At 38.2% G+C, this 19,130-nt stretch overlaps 1 protein-coding gene across 3 annotated transcripts in view; it reads left to right on the plus strand.

Annotated features, from left to right (window-relative positions):
* Window positions 1-19,130, plus strand: part of IFTAP (intraflagellar transport associated protein) — a 38,953-nt gene that overhangs the window by 7,388 nt on the left and 12,435 nt on the right. For all 3 annotated transcript variants that reach the window (XM_050974663.1, XM_050974664.1, XM_050974662.1), the window contains 4 exons: window positions 3,740-3,895; window positions 15,392-15,549; window positions 17,055-17,126; window positions 18,053-18,107. In XM_050974663.1, coding sequence (XP_050830620.1) covers window positions 3,787-3,895; window positions 15,392-15,549; window positions 17,055-17,126; window positions 18,053-18,107 — 394 coding nt within the window. In that variant the 5' untranslated portion in view covers window positions 3,740-3,786. The remainder of the gene's footprint in view (window positions 1-3,739; window positions 3,896-15,391; window positions 15,550-17,054; window positions 17,127-18,052; window positions 18,108-19,130) is intronic.

Consider the following 19,130-nt stretch of genomic DNA (forward strand, 5'->3'; position numbering starts at 1 on the left):
AGTCCCACTGTCCCCTTGTATAGGCAATCATGATTGTACGGCTGAAAGGCCGATCGGAAAATTCGTCTTTAAAACAGAATAATAAATGCAGTTGCTCTGTTTACTCTCAGGTTTTGTATTGGTGATTTATTTTGTCTGCCCAAGAGATGGGTAGACCAGGAAGTGAAGAGGAGGTGGCCTTTTTGGGAGCAGCCAGAATCTAGATAGACTTAAATTGATTCTGAGTGCACTTGTCTGCTAAAATCTCATTCTTTTTGCAGCGCTGCTACCTCATTCTTCATTGCTGCAACAATTTTGTTAAAGGTGTAGTTACTCTGATAGCTCTGTAGGGAAAAAAGATGGGGTATTGTCCAGTGGTAACAGAATATAAGATTTAAAAATAGTGTATTTATGTTCAATCTGATTTTTGCAGACACAATTATAAAATCTTGATAACAGGTGTACCTAGTAGATATTTTTCCTGAAATATTACAGGTGAACTATTAAAAAAACCCCACTCATTAATCAGCAATTTTTTAAAATTGAGAATGATTTCTAGGAGAGCAAATCCCTAGTGTGAAAATCTGACTTGAACCTATGGCAGAAGTGCTAGTGAAGTTGGTTATTTTTCCCTGAAAAATTAAATTACATAAAATTTTATTGTGTTTGTAGAGATAATTATCTTTACTGCTCTTTCCTTAAAAAAATTCAAAATTTTGATTTTTCTTTCATTGCCTCTATTGTATTTTAAACAAACATAAAGCACTTAAAAGTGCAACATAAACCAGGAAGTTTATATTCCACCACATTTTGTGTTGTTTAATAGAATTAACCACTGTATAATTGAAATCATGCTAATACTCACTTGACCTGCCTCTTTGATTCAATGCAGAGATTTCTGATTTGTCTTAAACTGCTCAGAAGAAGACTGTGTTTTGAGAAATAAAATTGATTTTGCACAATCTGCTGATGATCAGCAAGGCTTAATGAGTGATCTCCTCAAGAAACCTCATTAAAGTCATTTGGATGGATGAGCAGGAGTGAAATGCAAAAATAAGAAAGCATAGTTGCTGCTTGAATGCATCACTTACTGATATTTGACTCTAAAAGTATTCAATGCCAGCACAAGGAAGGGATCCTTGCTTTACTTTCCTTGACACTTCCAAGTTAGTTTGATTCCTTTGGGGAAAAAAAGACAAGTTTTTGATTAGTAGTATCTGTTCTTTACCAGAACAATGCAGTAATTTCATTACTTGAAGTGTCATTGTATCAACTTTTTAAATTGTGGAGGATTCCAATCCATTACTGTGTATTTTTTCATTTTTTCAGGGTAGTTTAAAGTCCTTGCCTTGAGGCTGTGAATTAGGTGTTTGCTGAAGCCTTTTAATTATGTAGAATCTACTGGTTAGCTCCTTAGCAAAGGTGAGAGTCTTCTGGTCAGCCTGGTTTCAGCTGTTCACCTCACAAAACTTTTCTGTAGTTGACACAGTGTGGTGATCATTAAGAGAGACTCTGGAATAAGGTGGGAAGCAGCAGAAAACAAAGTGGAATGAAAATGAAAAAAATGCCAAAGCCTTGATGTGTTGAGATAAATTTTTGAACACCCTTCTTGTACCAACCATCCTAAGCACATGTTCAGTTTCAGGGATAGTAGATATTCCCCACATACCATCATCTGCACTTACTGTTATTTAGGGACGTGCCAGAGCACTGAGCAGTTCTGGAAAATGATTGCAAACAGGGAACAGGTAGTTCTGGCTGCCAGTCTCTCCTCTGTTGTCTGAGAGAGTGGCTGCTTTTCTGACAGAACCTAGGCTTTCATTAGGACCTGGCTGGTTTTTCCTCTCCGTGAGGAGATGATTCTGTAGACCTCAATAACAGCTGTGTTAGGGAATATCTGAAGTGAAGTTTCCCACGTTCTGTAGGAAGTAGAAGAGCACAGCAAGAGTAAGAATTGAAATACATGATTTTTGGTACCACCTGGTCTGGGTGTTGAATCTCAGGCTGTTGATCTGGTGGCTGTAGAGCATGGTTTTCACAGAGAAGGCTGTCATGCAGATGGTTAAGGATATGATTATGCTCCCAAAATGTATGTTAATTTTCTAGTTTCCTAGAGCATTTTGAAGTGAATTAACATAAGCTTGGCTGTCAGCCCTCCACTAACTTGTTTTTAAATAATTTAAATTCCTGGTGACTTGTTTTTTTAATCTGTTATTGGGAATAGTATTTGTTTTCTCTTCCTTATGGGAATGTTTTTAAGTTTATTTTGTTAGTGTTTGTAAAGGGAGCTGGAGATCCTAGACACCAGACTTCAAAGAAGAACAAAGTTATTAACTTTTTCTTGATTAGATATATATATATTTTCTGTTACAGTAGCCTTACAAATCATAGCACTACTTCAAGTAATGATTTTAATAACCATAATGAGGAACAGAAGGCACTGCTAGCCTCTCAAAGCCCTGTAATACACATAAACAACTCTGAGAGTCTGGTGAGTTATATTCTGCTTTGTCAGTCCACAGAGAGATTAATAATGGTTGTATTTTTGTAAAACATTAGAAAACTTAAACTTTAGGTCATCTGGGTGTGCGTGTATTTTGATATCTTCAGAACATTAGTCTTCCTTGGAAGCAGGCAATGCAACAAAATTGGAGCTTTATGTTAGAAGTCATGCTTTATTTTCTTTCTGGTCTCCAAACAATTCTTTTTCAATCTTATTTAACTTCAGTATCAGGTTGACAGCCTTTCCTTAGTATCATAGAAATTTTGCTGAAAAATTAGGCTCTCATTCCCAAAATCCACTTCTTAGTGTGGTGGTAAATCAGGAGAGGAGACAGAGGAACACATGCAAATCCATCATTTTGAGTATAATGCCTTCCTGCATCTTGATCAGGTTTATGTGGACAAAGTGGTTCTATTGGTTTGGACCTATGTGTATGAAAAATAAGCAATATGGGTGAGTGTTTAGCATCATGCAGCTGTTAAAATGCATTTACACAGATTTTATGAGTTAGGAGCAAGGTTAACTTCAGCATGCTTCACTGAGGGCTGTTAGGACCCATAGAGTCTGGTTAAGTGATGAAGGTGGGCTGCAAAGCTGTTGCTGTGTGACTGGAGAGTGGAGCTCCCTTCCTTCAGCTCATTCCCATCTCAGGAGTGATCCTCACATTCCTGCATGGCTGTCTGGCTCCAGCATGCTCTGTCCCTGTCCTGTGTGCTGCCTCAGCATACACACACACACACACACACACACACACACACACACAAACACACACATGTGTCATTGTGATCTAACGTGTGGTCCAAAATCTGGGTTTGTGGCTTTGTGGTACAGTGGGCAGTGTACCTGAAGGTGATGAATTCAGTCCAAAATTTGAATGTACAGCTGTGTCCTGGTTGTTAAATACAACATGCTGATGAGGTGTGTCATGGTTTCTGCAAAGAAGGCAGAAACTTTGAAAGACTGAACAACTTAAGGGAGTGAACCACACCAAGAGAAGCTGGCTCTTTTGTGGCCCATTTTACCCAAGGTCATAAAGGTCAAGCATAAATGATCACAATTTCTCCCTTTGTACTTAAAATTTCTATGTCCATGTGAATTTTGGGAGAAATGTTGAGTAAAGTTCCACTGACAAGATGAAACTACACAAGGAGGGAAGGAAAAGTAAACTTTCTGCTGCCCATCTATGTGTACTAGGGACTTTTCTGTTGATTTGTTTTCTGCCTACAGGTATATATAGCTCTTTTCTTTCTATTGCAGGATCAGCCTACAAGACCAGATAGACCTATTCGACTCCCAAGGTGTGGATGATCATGGGAGAAGAGCTGTTAAAGAACAGCATCCTTGATCAATTTATAAATAGCCATGAGCAGTCATATGAGGAGTTTCTAAATACATTCACATATCTTTTGAAAGGTATGTATTTCCCAAATCTCCTGTTAGATACCACAGACAGAAGGAAAGATAAAAAGACAAGCAGTGGTATTTAGTGTCATCGTTCTACTCACCTGCTTTGTGACTTTAGGCAAATCCTTGTGATGCTTTTGATTTTCCACTCAGCAGTGGGAACCCTAAGGACAACTTTCCACAGATTGTTTCCCTGGCTGCTGTGTCTCTACAGGTGGTTAGCCATTTATGCTTGCTTTAGGGAGGTGGGGGGAGCGTGCACTTTCTGGAAGAATAGATGTTTCCTAAGTACATCTTGCGTTGTTTTGCTTGAGAAGTCTCCATAAAAGAAGAGCCTAAGGAAAGTACTTAATAGTGTGAGATGGCCTGAGATTAGGAGTGTGCAATTTGGGTACTTTTACAGCTTTACTGACACTAGATGACTGTGCTGTGCCTGTGTGTGTGTGCCTTCTAAAAAGTGATTGCATTCTGCGATGAAACAGTTACCTGGAGGGATGTGGATGTTGTCTAAATTGATTTCAGCAAGGCTTACAACACTGTCCTTCACAAAATCCTCATAGGCAAACTCAGGAATTGTGAGCTGGATTAATGGACAGTAAGGTGGGTTGAGAACTGGCTGAGTGGCAGATCCCTGAGGGTCATGATCAGCAGCACTGGGACTCTTTGGAGCCCTGTCACTGGTGGTGTCCCCCAGGACTCAGCACTGGGCCCCGATTTACCTAATTCATCAGTGACTTGGATGAAGGGCAGAGGCCTTCTCAGCAGTTCCCTGCAGACACAAAGCCAGGAGGGGTGGCCCATAGCCCAGGGTGTTGTGCAGCCCTCAGAAGGGCCTGGACAGGCTGGAGAGAAGCTTAGAGAGGGACCCTCTGAAATTCAGCAAAGGCAAACGCAGATCCTGCTCCCAGGGAGGAACAACCCCCTGGGCTCTTGGACAGCAGCTCTGTGCAGAAGGACCTGGGGGTCCTGGTGGAAAACAAGCTGTCCATGACCAGCAGTGGCCAAGAAGGCCAGTGGGATCCTGGGCTGCATTTGGAACAGCACTGCCAGCAGGTTGAGGGAAATGATCCTGCCCCTCTACTCAGCCCTGGTGAGGCACATCTGGAGTGTTCAGTTCCTCAGGACAAGAGAGACTTGCAGCTCCTGGAGCAGGTCCTGCAGAGGGCTAGAGGTTATTAAAGAGCTGGAGCATCTCACTTAGGAGGAAAGGCTGAGGCAGTCTGGCCTGTTCAGCCTCGAGAAGAGATGAATGAGAGGGGACCTTATCCATGTCTACATGTGTGTGACAAGCGAGTGTCAGAGGATGGAGCCAGGCCTTTCTCAGTGGTGCCAAGCAATAGGACAAGGGGCAATGGGAAGAAACTGATGCACAGAAGTTCCACCTGAACATGAGGAAGAACATCTTTACTGTGCAGGTGACTGAGCACTGGAACAGGCTGCCCAGAGAGGGTGTGGAGTCTCCCTCAGTGGAGAGACTCAAGATCTCTCTGGATCTTGTGCAAAGTGCTCTGGGATGGCCCTGCTTAAGCAGGGAGGTTGGACCACGTGGCCCACTGTGGTCACTTCCAACCTGACCCATCCTGTGCCAAACTAACAGGTAATTTGGATGAAGGTACAGCAGGACATCAGACAGCTGATTAGGCTGAAAAGATCTCGTGCTCTGCAGATGAAATAAAAAGTGGAGCTTAACCTCGATCTGAGCATTGCTGAGTTACAGAATTCCAATTCTGTAGCTCAGGTTCACATTTTTTAACCATGCTCAGATTTGTGCCATAGAAATAAGTGCAAGCTACATATTACTCACAATTCTCTTTACCACTGCTTTGCACTAGAAGCGATGTCCTCGTACTATTGCAGAAGCACTGTATTTTTCAATTACAGCATGTGGCATGCCCCATTGATTGGTACTCAGAAGTCTGTCCTGTCCTTATCCTTCAGGCAGAACTAAGTGTCAGTCACAAGCATTGAGCAGAAAACCAGTGGGGGAGCTGAAGCTGCCACAGGAATTATCTTGTGGCAACTTTCTGTCTCTCCTGCCTATAAAATATAGAAGAGAAAGGAGACACTGGGGGATGAGATAAGAGGATTGAAAATCCGGTTCTGGTCTTCTTATGTATGATTGATACACTGGGGATAGCTCCTATCATAGAAGCATGCTGCATATCATGATGCTACTTGCAAAAAGCCTCAGCGTGTATTTCAGTCACTTCCACTGTCACTGTAGGCATTTGCCACTAAAATCATATAAAAGGTAGAGCTTTACCTGAATCAAATGCTTAAAAATGCAGGTTCTTATGATGGTATGAACTGAACAGCTCAACTTGTTTTCCTCCCTCTTTCATTTTCCTTTAAAAGTACCCAACCTGCTGGTTTGCATGATAAACTAGTGACCTGCAAAACTTCTACTTAAAGCACAAAACATACTTTGTCATCTGATAGATTTTTGTCTGTCAAAACATTGGAAACAGAAAATACACAAAACTAATTGGATCCCATTGATTTCACAGAGTAACATATTTGCAGAAGGTGATTTTCACTTGTGCATGAATTTATACTAGGTCTGCAGTTGGCATTGCAAACATATTTTCAGCTGAAGTTTCTATGTTAATCTTGAAAGCATCTCATAAGAATCTGATATTCCTATGTTAAATTTACACACAGTGAAGCTGTAAATGTATCTGGAGTTTAAAGACCCAAGCATCCTTCTGGTCTGGCTGAAAAGAACCTTTTGTGGCTATAAATAGCCGGGAGTGACCCCCCGTGAACACATTAGGACCTTCTGGTGAGAGTATAGTTTCATTCTCATGAATGTGGGAAACAGGATTAATGAATTTTTACATTCCTGACTTCAATTTGGCTTTCTGAGAATTGCTAATATCCTAATCAAGAAAATCACATTATTAGAATCTTGTCTTTTTATTGTATCTGAATATTGATATTACCTATGACTACTTCTCTTCTTCCTTGTGCTATTTGGAAAGATACTCTCTTAGTTCACATAGAACAAGATCTGGAGTCAAAATAAGTCCTTCTAAATTCTGTGTAATTGGTTTCATGGTGTGTGTTTGGTTTAACTAGCACAGAGATATGTTATAACGTAGCTGGACCATAAAACTACTGCTTTGATATGGAATTTTAATCTTCCAGATTTTAGTATCCCTAAAAATCCCAGTGGTTCTGTTTTTTAAAATGTGTTTGGTGCAGTGAGAAAATGAGAGTTCATAGACTAATTGATAAGTAAATCCTACAGTAAGACTATTTATTCACATCTACAAATCTGATGGAAAATGGATAAACATACATTAATATATTTTTAAAACCCTGACCTCAGCATATAAAACATTCTGCTCCAACAGAACATGACCTATATAGCTTAAATAAATAAAATTTTAAAATTATAGGAGGACTTCCTCCATAAATAGATTTTTTTAAAACCTTTTTTCTTGGTTCCGTAATGGATGGGCATTTGAGGGCTAGGTTAAGATTCTGGTTAAGTTTCTTTACTTTTCCTATTTAGAGCATCCAAAGTGTGTTTTTTCTCATAGGGATAATATTAACAAGATGAATATATGGGTGAAAGGGCTGGTGAACCCATGGGAATGTAATTTATTAAATTAGAGCATGAGTCCAGAAGAATGAAATCTTTCATCCTCACTGTAAAGCTTTGCAGTTAAAGGAGCCTCAGAAGAGCTGAATTTACAAAGGAGTGGATGATACAGATTTCTGCAGATGTGGTCAATGAGTGGTGTGTTCAAAGCTACACACTTCTAGAAAAGCTTTGGAATCTCATGGAAATCCATCCAGCCCTACTTTTGAAAAAATTGCCACAGAGGACAAAAGCCTCTTTCAAATCTTAGGGAGAGTGTTTGGAATCTGTGCAGAGCTGTGATGCTCAAAATCAGAAGGCAGCATCTGCTCATATTTTAAAACTCAGAGGAAGAATGGGAAATTCACTGGAGCATAAAATATCTCATTTGACCTTGTACAAAAAAATACAGAAAAAACCCCAAATGGTCCAAGCTTCAGAGTTTTAATCTAGATTCTAAATTACTCCTCTCATACTTCTAAAAATGTGGGATTAGGGATCATTTAGCTGGATAGGAAAATGCTGCCATGAACAAAATTCTTACCCATATCCAAGTTAGGATTTGCATTTTTTCCACGGTTCTGGGCATTTGACCACGAGGATTAAATGAATTCCATTCCTGCTGTTAATTTTGCTGTATTTCATATGCCTCCCACTGCCTGCAGTGTGTTGAAGTCCAGGGACCTTGATTGGACCCATCTAAGCAATCCACAGCTTGGATTGAAACTTCTTAGCCTTAGTGCTGTTGTTTTGATGCTTCTGTGCTGAACAAACTGTCAAGTGGAAGAAGTTTGGAAGTGACTGATCACTTTTGTGCTTACAGGTGGTATGCCAGGGCCATATTCTGTGTTGTTGCTCAGATTAACTTAATTCCCCAGTGAAAGCTGGGCAAGGTATTCAGTTCACAGTCCATTTGACTGTAGCTGTCTGCTTCCTTTTTACATTAACCACATTTAGGAAAAACAACAACTTTAAACTTCCCATATAAGTGTCAGTGGGGGCACTTGACAAATGTCAGTCTTCACAGCAGAAAGCATAGCAGAGAACTATATGAGAAGTGACAGTGAATGCACTTTTATTTTAAAAATGGACCAGTAGGACAATGCTAACCCCTAGAGAAATTTCAACCTATGAGTAGATTTGCCAATAAAAGCAACTAGACAGTTCAGTAAAACGAATTAAATTAATCTGTTATCCCCCAGGGAACTTAAACAGGGCATGAAATAGGGAAACAGCATCAATTCAGAGCTTTTTATTGATGTGTTGTGCTGGATCATTTGATAGAATTGGCTGGGAGACAAAATTTGCAGTTTTCTATTGATCATAAATTCAGTAGCTATCTCTGTGTAGCCTTTATTCAATATAGTATAAAATCAAATACCATACAGAGCCCCTAAATGTAGGAAAAATACCAGACATAGAAATGCAAACTTAATAGATTATTTTTGAAATAATAATAACTGATCTGTTTTATGGATATTTGTTGTCCTGGTATTTGCTCTGCAAGGTACTTCATCTCAATTGTATAGACAGAAAAAAATAGGCCAAAAGAAGGGAAATGACTTGTGCATTTGCACAGTAGCTCAGTGGCAGCACCAGATAAGTACAGAGGCACTCAGACTCCTGGAAACTTGAAAAGCCCTTGAATAGTAGTGCTTCTCTAATAGCTATTCTTTGTTTTCTGTGATGCCTTTATTACTAAACAATTTCTGAAGAGTATTTCGGGTTTAAAAAGAAAAAGTATTTTCATTCTCTTGGATAACTGAGATTTTTTAGAACATAGAAGGGAAATATTTTGCTGTTGATACTTTGGTAGAGGTTCTATCTTATAGTGGCATATTGGCAGTGATTGAATTCTGGTAATATGAAAAGCAGTAACACAGAGTGAATTCTGCTGTACCTCATCACCTTGTCCAGAAAGGCATCAAAGTGCACTAAATGCAGCTGTTGGCTTAGATTCATGGATTGCAGTGAGCTGAGGAAGCCCATGTGGAAACATGGAAACAGCACCGAGCAAATAATGTCAGAGATCAGAGCTGTGTATCAGTGGCTCAACAGGACAGTCAGAAGTCAGGTGACCTCACTTCCACTTTAGTGCTGAACTCTTTGTAGAATTGGGTACTTTTCAGTGCCTAATTTCAAGAAATTAGGCATTTGCCTTAAAAAAACAAGTCAGGCCTTAATGTTGTGATCATAATGTCCAAATTCCTGTATTTTCAAAACTCTTGGGCCTTCTGACATTTTACTTTGTTCCCACCTGCTGTCATCTTTTTTTATGTTATTTGTTAAGAAAGGAATACTTTGTGTGAAGATGTCAGATGCTATGTACAATTTGCTTGTTTCTTACAGCACTTACGTGCTTGCCTCTGAATTCTAGGATGCAAGCACACAGAAAGCCCTCAAGATTGATCCTGCCCTGATTTATCACATATTCTTTTAAAGTGCTCCCAACATATGCATTTAATGTAGTTTCCATGTGCTGAGCAGATTGTTAAACAAATTTGTGGTTTCTTTGACTGTAAAAAAAAAAATCAAGAAAAACCCAAAGTATTTAAGAAATAACTTCCAAAGGTTCAAAGTATGGGTTAGTATAACCCAAACTCAGAAAGAAATCTTATATATCTGTTGAAAGAAAGAGGATTTTGCTTGTACAAGCTACTGAAATTGTGTAGTGCACGTTTGCCTTGTTATTTAACTAACAGCATTAGTATTCAAATGGAGAAGGTATCCAGCAACAATACTGCAGAGCTGTGAAAGAATCATATGAATTTTTAAATGATCAGATGGGGTGAATGAGGAATAAACAGGAAATACTGCCCTTTTTCTAACACTGAGACTATCAAAAGCACAACAGAGACATAGATATTGATTCAGATAAACACTACATAAAACCAGAACACATATGTTCCATTAAGTACAAAGGAAGAGATACTGATGCAATAAAAAACCAGCTAAATTTTTGGAAATTAGGAGCTCAGTTGGTTTTAGTGAAGTATTGCTGTGCATTAAGCTAGAGCAGGTATGTGAGAGTGGCTGAAATATACTTGATAGTAGCAGTCATTCATCTTTCCCCTGAAGGAACACATAAAAAAGCCCTTTCCTGACTTACTTATAAACATACTACAATAAGTATCCAAAAATGGCAGTCAAAAGTAACTATCAGGACTTAAGAGTTTACCCTTTTAGGTTAGAGCTAGTCCCACTGAAATTACTTGTCCCAGTCCACAGAATAGGTATTTATCCTGGCTGAGGAAATAATACAGGAATTTCCTTAAGAAATGGGTAAATTTAAATTAAAAAATCAAGCCCATATTACTCAATATAACAGAACCTGACCTTTTCTGAAGGGGGAAGAAAAAAAGGCTCAACAATACTTTGTGCTGATTGTTTGTCATTTAATCAGGATAAGATCAAAGATGTTAGGGGAAAAGGCTGCACCAGCTGAATTTTTGTGTTACAAATATTAATTTGCACACTGAGGTAAATGTTTTAGGCAAGTTCTTTGCTGTTAAGGAGTTCTGCTTGCTCAGTACTACTGTGAGATCACTGCCCTTGAAATTAGTGCAGATTTTGATGGAGTGAGATTGGAATGGACCTTACATGAATTCAGATAGCAATGGGATAGACACTGCAGATGCTGAGTGTGGGGAGATATGGTACAATATCTGTAAAACATCCACTGCCTTTTTGGGTGGCATCAGGAGGCTAAGCCCTTAGACTCTTAAAGCATGACTTAAACTACTCTTATACTACATGACAAAGTTTAGGTGACTGAATTACACCTGAATTGCTCTTAATTTTAGACTCAAGTACTGAAATCCTCCAGGTACATACTATATGGGATAATTCTTGTGTTGAAAGGTTGGTCAAACTGCATTGATATACAGCAATTTATACATAAAATTACATGGAAACAGAAAGGTATCTGGTTAACATAAATCAGAATGGCTTTTTTAGGCTAAGTAACTTTAAAACACTGTGTTCTGTTCCCTGCAGGACAATATAAGCATAGGGAGGCTGTAAATTTTGGTAGGGTTACTGCCGAAAATGTGGGAGCTGCTTTGATTGAGTGAACAAAAATTAAGAAAAGGTTCTAAAAATTATCTTCTCAGCAAACTGAATTTTTAGCCTTGAAATTTCTTGTTTTCCTCTTACAGCTTGTAATTTAGGGTAAACAAATGCAGTGCTGTACATAGTTACAAATAGCTAAATATAGGTAGTTGTATAGGGTGTTACCACCTTGTGAACATGTCAAAGTGGTATTTTATGGAAGCATTTCAGTGGCAGCCTTTTTTTCTTGTTTTAAAATGTTTGCTGATGGTGTGTTTGAAGAATGGAGAAAGTGAATGAACATGACATTTGTATTTGTTATCTATACTCAAGACACTTATTATAGTACTGTGAGTAAAATTGGTTTTTTTGTTTTTCTGTTCAGGAGTCCTGTAGAAAGTCACTGTAATATTTGAATTCCAGGTTTTCCATCAGAGCATACCTTGGAAGAGATTTAAGGAATTCATAGGCCTTCTGCTGGCCCTCAGTCCAGGATTTGAGGACAAAAAAGTAAATTGGAAATAAAATAGTAGCTTTGCTCTATGAGGTTTTTTGTTGTTGTTGTTGTTGTTGCTGTTTTATAGTTAAAGGGGCCTATTTCTAAATCTCAGCAATTTATTTTTTTTAATTAATTAATCCAATTGATAAAAGTAGGAAGTACCTGTTTGAATTGTTTTTTCCAGTGTATTCTGTACTATGTTATTGATTGCTCTGTCTGGTCTGGCTTTGAAATGCTTCAGACCATGAGAATTTTATCATTCTTCTGGGGCTACTATGTCATTTGAGAGATTTCACTGACAGTAAGTTTTTCCTGATAATACAGGTAGCTCTCTTCTCTGGTTTTGTGATAAGTGACTCCATTATTCTTTGAAATATGTGGGTAATCACTAGACATTCTCAAAAAATTCCCATCCAAATTGGAAGACAAAGAGAATTTTAGGCAATATAGAGGATAGATAGCAGGAGAGAAAAAAATTTATCAAGTTGGATATCCTTTTTGATTGAAACATGTTTCTGAAGTCTGCACCATACTCATAGTGACACACAATTATGATGGATACTGCTCTTGAGAGACTCAGATGTACTTTTCTAAGATCTAAGTTGGCTTGTTATTTCATTTTTAAGATACTGACAGTGAAATGACTAAAAAGTGAGACAGAATCTGTCTGCAGAATAAATATATGAATCTTTATATCATTTCAGCTTTCTTCCTCTGCTACATTTTGTTGTGTTTGTATCCCTTATTTTTGATTTTTATCACATATTGTGAAGGCCAGTGTTCTACAACAGGATCTTGGCAGGTTGAGAGCTGTGACTGTGAATAATGAGTCAATTATCACTTAGTCAGGGGAAAGGCAGAGTGGTCCTCTTGCTGGCTTGAATGCCATCCTTCCTTCTTCCCCTTCTCTTCAAAAAGTAAGAACAGAAATGGTTGAAATTCAGAATACTATCAAAGAAATGCACCTGTGATGCTTGTCTTCAGATTGTAGTTTCTTTAGCTTCAAAACAACTTTTGTGTGTTTTTTTAAAAAATGTTTTTGAAGTTCATTACAGTTACTGCTTCAAAGGGGCCAGTTATGTGGTGCATGCATTGGGAGGCTGTAGGTGTCATGAGTTGCTTTGGGCAGCTGAAGTTGGCTCTTACTGGTCCTGAGGGACTGTGCCCAAGGCTGACAACATAATGTTTGAATCACCTGCCCCCCTTTAACTTGTATGGCATGGCCTCATTATGCACACAGTTGCATAGCAGATACTCTGTCCACAGAATTGCATTTAACAACTGCTTTGGGTTGCTTAGACATTTTGCTTCTAAATTTTTCTTCACAAGCAGTCATGAATCTAGCATCACATTGCTGTGCTGAATGTTTCATCAAATGTATTGTTTAATATCCTCTAACCCAATAACTTTGCAATGGTCTTAACCTGAAAAACGTTGCTGTCAAAAGTTTATGACTGATCTCTTAGGAAAAGGGATAGTGCTTCTAAACTGTAGTCTGGGGTTGGTTAATGGCACATAAATACTCTGAGTGCACTTGATTTCTTACTAGCTCATTTAATCTATCTAGCTTTTTAGCTGTGACAATAGCTCAGGTGTCCAGAAAATACAGAACCTAATAGAGCAAGTTTGTCAGCTCATATGTGTGCCTAATTATAACTGCCCAACTATGGGTTGTAGGTCTTTTGATGCTAAAAGTGGTATTATTTTCTCTGGAGAACTCAGAACCTGTATTTTTGAGAAGGATGATCTGATTTATAGCCCAGAAGAATGACCACAGTGGTATGCAAGAAAAGCATGGGCTACTGCAGGAATGTCATGTTTCCTCAGAGTCTGTTGGCTCTATGAATTAAATCTATGAAATAAATCTGATAATTCCTGGGATAATTTCTTTTGTCTCTCTTGGTCTGGTGAGAAAAGTGTATGGCTTCCAGAATCTTTCTGTCATTTCTCATACAGAAATGCTCCTGATGTGCCCAGGGAGGACCCTGGGTTGGTCCTCAGGCCCTGTTGGTACTCTGCTGGTCTGCAGATGTTCAGCTGCATAATTTGCCAATACCCATTTGCCCCAAAATACATTAATATTCCTTTGTGGCTTATTAGTCTTTAAGATAAAACTTGCAAGTTCTTAGGATAAAACAGGAAGCCCATCCTGTTTTACTGCTAAAGTAAAAAAAGATTGAAGTTTTTTGAGCTAGCCATCTAGTTCTTCCTGTAAATAGGGTGAAGTAAAATTATCTTCAAATAGTAGATGACCATTTTACCAGTCAAGAATTTAAAAGAGAGTTTCATCTCTAATACTGCTTCATTTCCATGGCTTAAAAAGAGAGTATGTTGGGAAACGTGATGGCTCAAATGTATTGGTGTATCCAAATACTGTTTTAGGAAAGTACTTGCAAAAGAAGCAGGGAGAAGCAAGATGTTATAGAGACTGGGGATTTAGGAATTATTCAGAGGATCCATCTGTTATCTGAGCATTGAAACCTGTTTGCTAGATTGCTCTGGTGTGGTGCAGTTTGCTTTCTATGAACCCTGACTCTTTTAAGTGTGGACTTCAGGTTATGCCCAGCTTGCCAGCCCTTTCTGTGTGTCACAGTAACTGCAGCACAGAACTGTCCCAGGGGATTAATAATTCTTTGCTGAATGGCTCAATGTAGCAACCCCAAAGGCATCATTAAAACTCTCCACAAGAGTTACTTCAATGCTTATAATACATAATTATGCTTTAGAAATGCAGTGCAGTGTTTCTTATTGTTGCAAAGTAAATTTTTCCAACTAAACCCAAAAAGCCTAATTAAATGAGCATTTATTTTTCATTAAGAACATGGTGGTGTGAAATTAATTTTAATTGATTTACGTATAACTGTTCCGTATTTGATAATGGGACTTTGAAAATAAAAAGTACTGCATTTTTATTTTGGCTGTGATTACTTTTTTTTTTTTCCCCAGGTTGAAGGAAAAAAAACAACTATTCAATGTGGGTTTGGAAATCCATACTTCCATGCACATAATGGTCAACTTCTAGATGCAGTAAGGTGTAACCTTACTGTCTTGCTTTTTGGGGTATTTATATTCTTGGCTGATTTTATGAAGTTTTCTGTATCTTGCATAAGCTTTTGTGGTAATGAATTCTTCAGTATTGAGGAATAGGTGGGACTCTGTGCAATTGAAGTTCAAACTGCATATCAGTTTTATGGTAAAGTCTGGTAAGGTTTTATGCTAAAGTTTTATTTTATACTTAAAATACATGGAAGCTTTCATGAGAGGAAAAATGAATGTGTAAAAAATTAATATTAAATGTAATTAAAGATATGCTTTTCTTTTTCTTGGATAATAAATTATGTTATCTAATCTGGTGTGATTCTGCTTGCAGAGAAAGAGGGAAGGACAATTCAGGGAAATAAAGTGGACTCCTTAAGAAAGGAATGTTCTACTTCTGAATTACCAAACAGAAATAAACAGGATGGCTCACCTGAAAGAAGCAAAGAAATGTGGGTGTCATTTCCACCCCGGGTGCCAAATGAGAATGAGGTAATGAGTTAACATTTGTCCATGTGGACAAGCACCACATTTAAACAGATGAAAATATGGAGAGATACACTGTCCAAATGTTAGAGGCTAGTGGCATTTATCCTATGTGAGGCAAATATTTAAAATACTACCTAAGTGTTAAATGCTTAGAGAGGCACCTGCAGAGATCGTGTTTGGCAGTGGCATTTGCCCTGCTGAAGAGCTGCCATAATCTGATTAAAAAATGAGGCACCCTGCAATGAGCTAAGTAATGCTCTCACTGGGGACTGCAGTTTGTGGCAGAGGTTGGCAAAAAGGAAAAAAAAATCCTGACAGTATGGATGCCACCAGCATGGACAGATTTATTTTGTTTCTTGTACATTTTAGGAAGTACAGAGTTCTGTGTTCCTGAAGCTGTGTTACTGCCTGAAGTAAACAATAGGCAGGCCAGAGCCTTTTTGATTTTCTGAAACATAAGGGATTAGGGATTTAATGTGTGGGGACAAGAAAACAACAGACATCATCTGGAATGGAGGGAGATGGAAATCGGAGTCAACTTGTGCTTTCCTGCCTGAATAGCAAAATAATTAGGCTGTGATCTAGTCTGTACTCAAAATTGCTCTTCATTAAACTTTATTAAAAAAAAGTAGCAGGTCCTTTTGTAAAATACACAGAGCAAGACATTGAAGTGATTTCAAATGATGGGCCTGCCAGGCCTCAGAGGACAAGCTGCCACTTTCCTCTTTGCTATGCCATGTCTTTGTGGTAGAATCAAAAAGCTTTTAGAACAATTATGTTCTGTCAGTTGATTGTGTAATAATAATGACAATATTTTTTGCCATTTTTTCTTTGAGAAGTATTGTTTCCTCATTGGTATAATTTGTCTTTGTGTCTCTTACTTTAGCCACACTGAATTGTCTTTCTGCCACATAAAGCAATGTACAACTTCTGTTATCCTGTATGTAATGGAACTTCCATAAACCTTGATGTATTTTTTGTTTCTAAAGAAGAAGAAGCTTCAGACGTGCCTGCACATTTTCGTTACATTACCAGTTTAAGAAACAAATATAATCATAGTAGAATACAGCAGAAAAATTGCAGTGTAGTAGCAGGAAGAGGCTGTAAGGCATTAAGTTGACCACTGTAACCTTTAAGCCTGCCCTGAGAAAGGAAAATGGGGAAAACATAACTGTTAAAACAGTGCTACTGTTCTAAATGCTGCTTTTTAGGCATGCTATGATTACCTGCACTGTTGTTCCAATAGATTCAGTCTGGTCCTGTGTAGGTTTTCAGAGAATTACCTGTACCTCTTCTATTTTCAGGAGCATTCATTTACTTCTTAAAAATTTCTGTAAAGCTGAGTGATGTGTTCTAGGGGAGCCTTCTTGTTCAAGGTGACCTGCAGTGGTGCCTTCCAACCTTACCTATTCTGTGATTCTGTGAACTGTGTATAAATCAGTAGGAGCTTTGGTCGTGGTTTTGGTTCTGTTTCATGCATGTAAATATTTCTGTCCATCTATTTACAGGCAGTGATGAGTAAGAGCTCAACAGCTGGTGTCTCTGATGGAAATAATCTCAGTCTGTCTGAAAGAGTGAAGGTGAGATTTTCTTCAAAGTGGGGATTATGAGAAGAACATGACTGATTTTTCGTGTATTAATTTACAAATTATTTGCAATTTGCTGATGTATTTCCCATCTGTGGGGAAGAAGAATGAGACCAGTCCAAAATTTTTTCTGATGTTAGTGAGTATGTACTTTTAAAGTGTAAAGGTAATGCAAGTCTTGAGACTGTTTTCAAACCAGGTTGGAAAAAATTTCCTGAGAGCACCTTTAATTTCTTCATGGAAGCACAGAAGAAGAGCCAGGGCATGTAGTCAGTCCTCCATGGTAACACTATTTGCAGCTAGGCTGAGAAAAACCTTTCATTCTCACTCTGTGCATCTATTCAGAGTGATACCTGAAATGAGAAATGTCTTCTCTTTGGGTATGTTTTAAATAGTTTAGATTGTTCAAGGGACATTAGCCTGAGAAAACAGTAGAGTAAAGCCCCAGGTGAAATACTAGAAATGTAATAATTCTTAGCTTTTTTTTTCCCTAATCAATTCAGCATTAGTGTCAAAACAGAAGGATCAAGCTTTAGTTTGCCTACAGCATGTATTCTCTTTGTGCCATAGGAGATGAGCTTGCAAAATTGCATAGTAACTTACCATGCATCATCTTCCTATGAAAATATTTTACTTCTCCATCTTCCCACTAAGTTCCTGAGAAAGTTACTGTACAGCTTGAGCTTATCACTTAAGTTGATACGTGGCAATTTTGGCAGCAAATCTTTGACTATACCTAAAAGTACTTCCTTTGGGTTACACATTTCAAAGAAAACTCATATGCTTTCTTGGAAAAATGCAGGGGGAAATGGAGAAGAGAAGTAGACAATTTAATGCATTTTTGCTTTGCTCTAGATTGTACTATAAGGAATGGAATTGATATATTTTTGTCTGTTTTCTGATTTGGGTTTTCATGGCAGCTGGACAAGCACTTACACTTGGAAGATGTCGACACAGATGAAGAGACGTGCAGTGGTAGGTTTCCCCCCTTAGTATTCACCATTGTTTTCTGTCTTTGAATGCAAGTGTGTGAACATTGATTAAAAAACTGCCTGTCCCCTAAAAGAGATGATCTTGCTCATTTCTTCTACTGCTAGAAAATTCCCCACATTGCCCCAATTTCCCACACTGAAGTACTAATTGCCCCACTCTAAGAGGTAATGAAATAATAAATTAAGAGGAATATTTATTTTACTTTGTCCTGGTGAATTTTTTTTTTTCCAAAAGCTTCTAGAAGTGCAGAGCACTTCTCGTTAGCAACATCTCTCCATATTCATGCATTTCTATTTTGTATTAAAATTACTGTCATTACAAAAGTTTCTTTTGTAAAGTAATGTGGGTGCTAAGAGACAGTGCTGTAAAGTGGAAATATTTAATGAAAATGCTGTCCCTATCTATTAAAACAATTTCATCCTGGGCTTAAAATAGATTAGACTAATTCTGAATTCACAGTGAACCTCTTTAAAAATTCCAATCAGGAACATTTTGAGTTGTGTTGAACTCTTCTGTGCATCTATAATAATTTTAACTGTCCTACCTCCAAAAAGTAAATGGAATGCTAATGTCTATAGTTAGTTGTCTATCATAGGTCCTACAACCAGAATTCACAACCTTTTAGCACTTAAATTCATTTTCCTCGTCTGTACCTGTGACTGTACAAGGAAACCACGCCACACAGATTAAGGGATTTGCCTGAGGTCACAGACAGAAGCTGCTGGGCTTTGATGCTTGATTTCTTAGTTATTGCCACTTGATTGGTCTCTCTACTCTAACAGTGAAGTTTTGATTAGTCTTTCCTTTCTGAGTGTCCTGAATTCCTGTGAAGTCCAAGGGCTTAGAGCCTTCCAGTACCTCACAAGAAAATAATAAACCAACCAACCAGGTTTATGGCAAATATTCTTTCTCCAACCTTTTAGAAAGGAGGGAGTAAAACAGCAGTCCCTGATCAGGTACAGATGTCAAAGATTTCTTTTGAGTGCAGTGTTTATATGTGCCCAT

Source organism: Serinus canaria, chromosome 5 (assembly GCF_022539315.1).
Source record: "Serinus canaria isolate serCan28SL12 chromosome 5, serCan2020, whole genome shotgun sequence".
Taxonomy (NCBI): Eukaryota; Metazoa; Chordata; class Aves; order Passeriformes; family Fringillidae; genus Serinus; species Serinus canaria.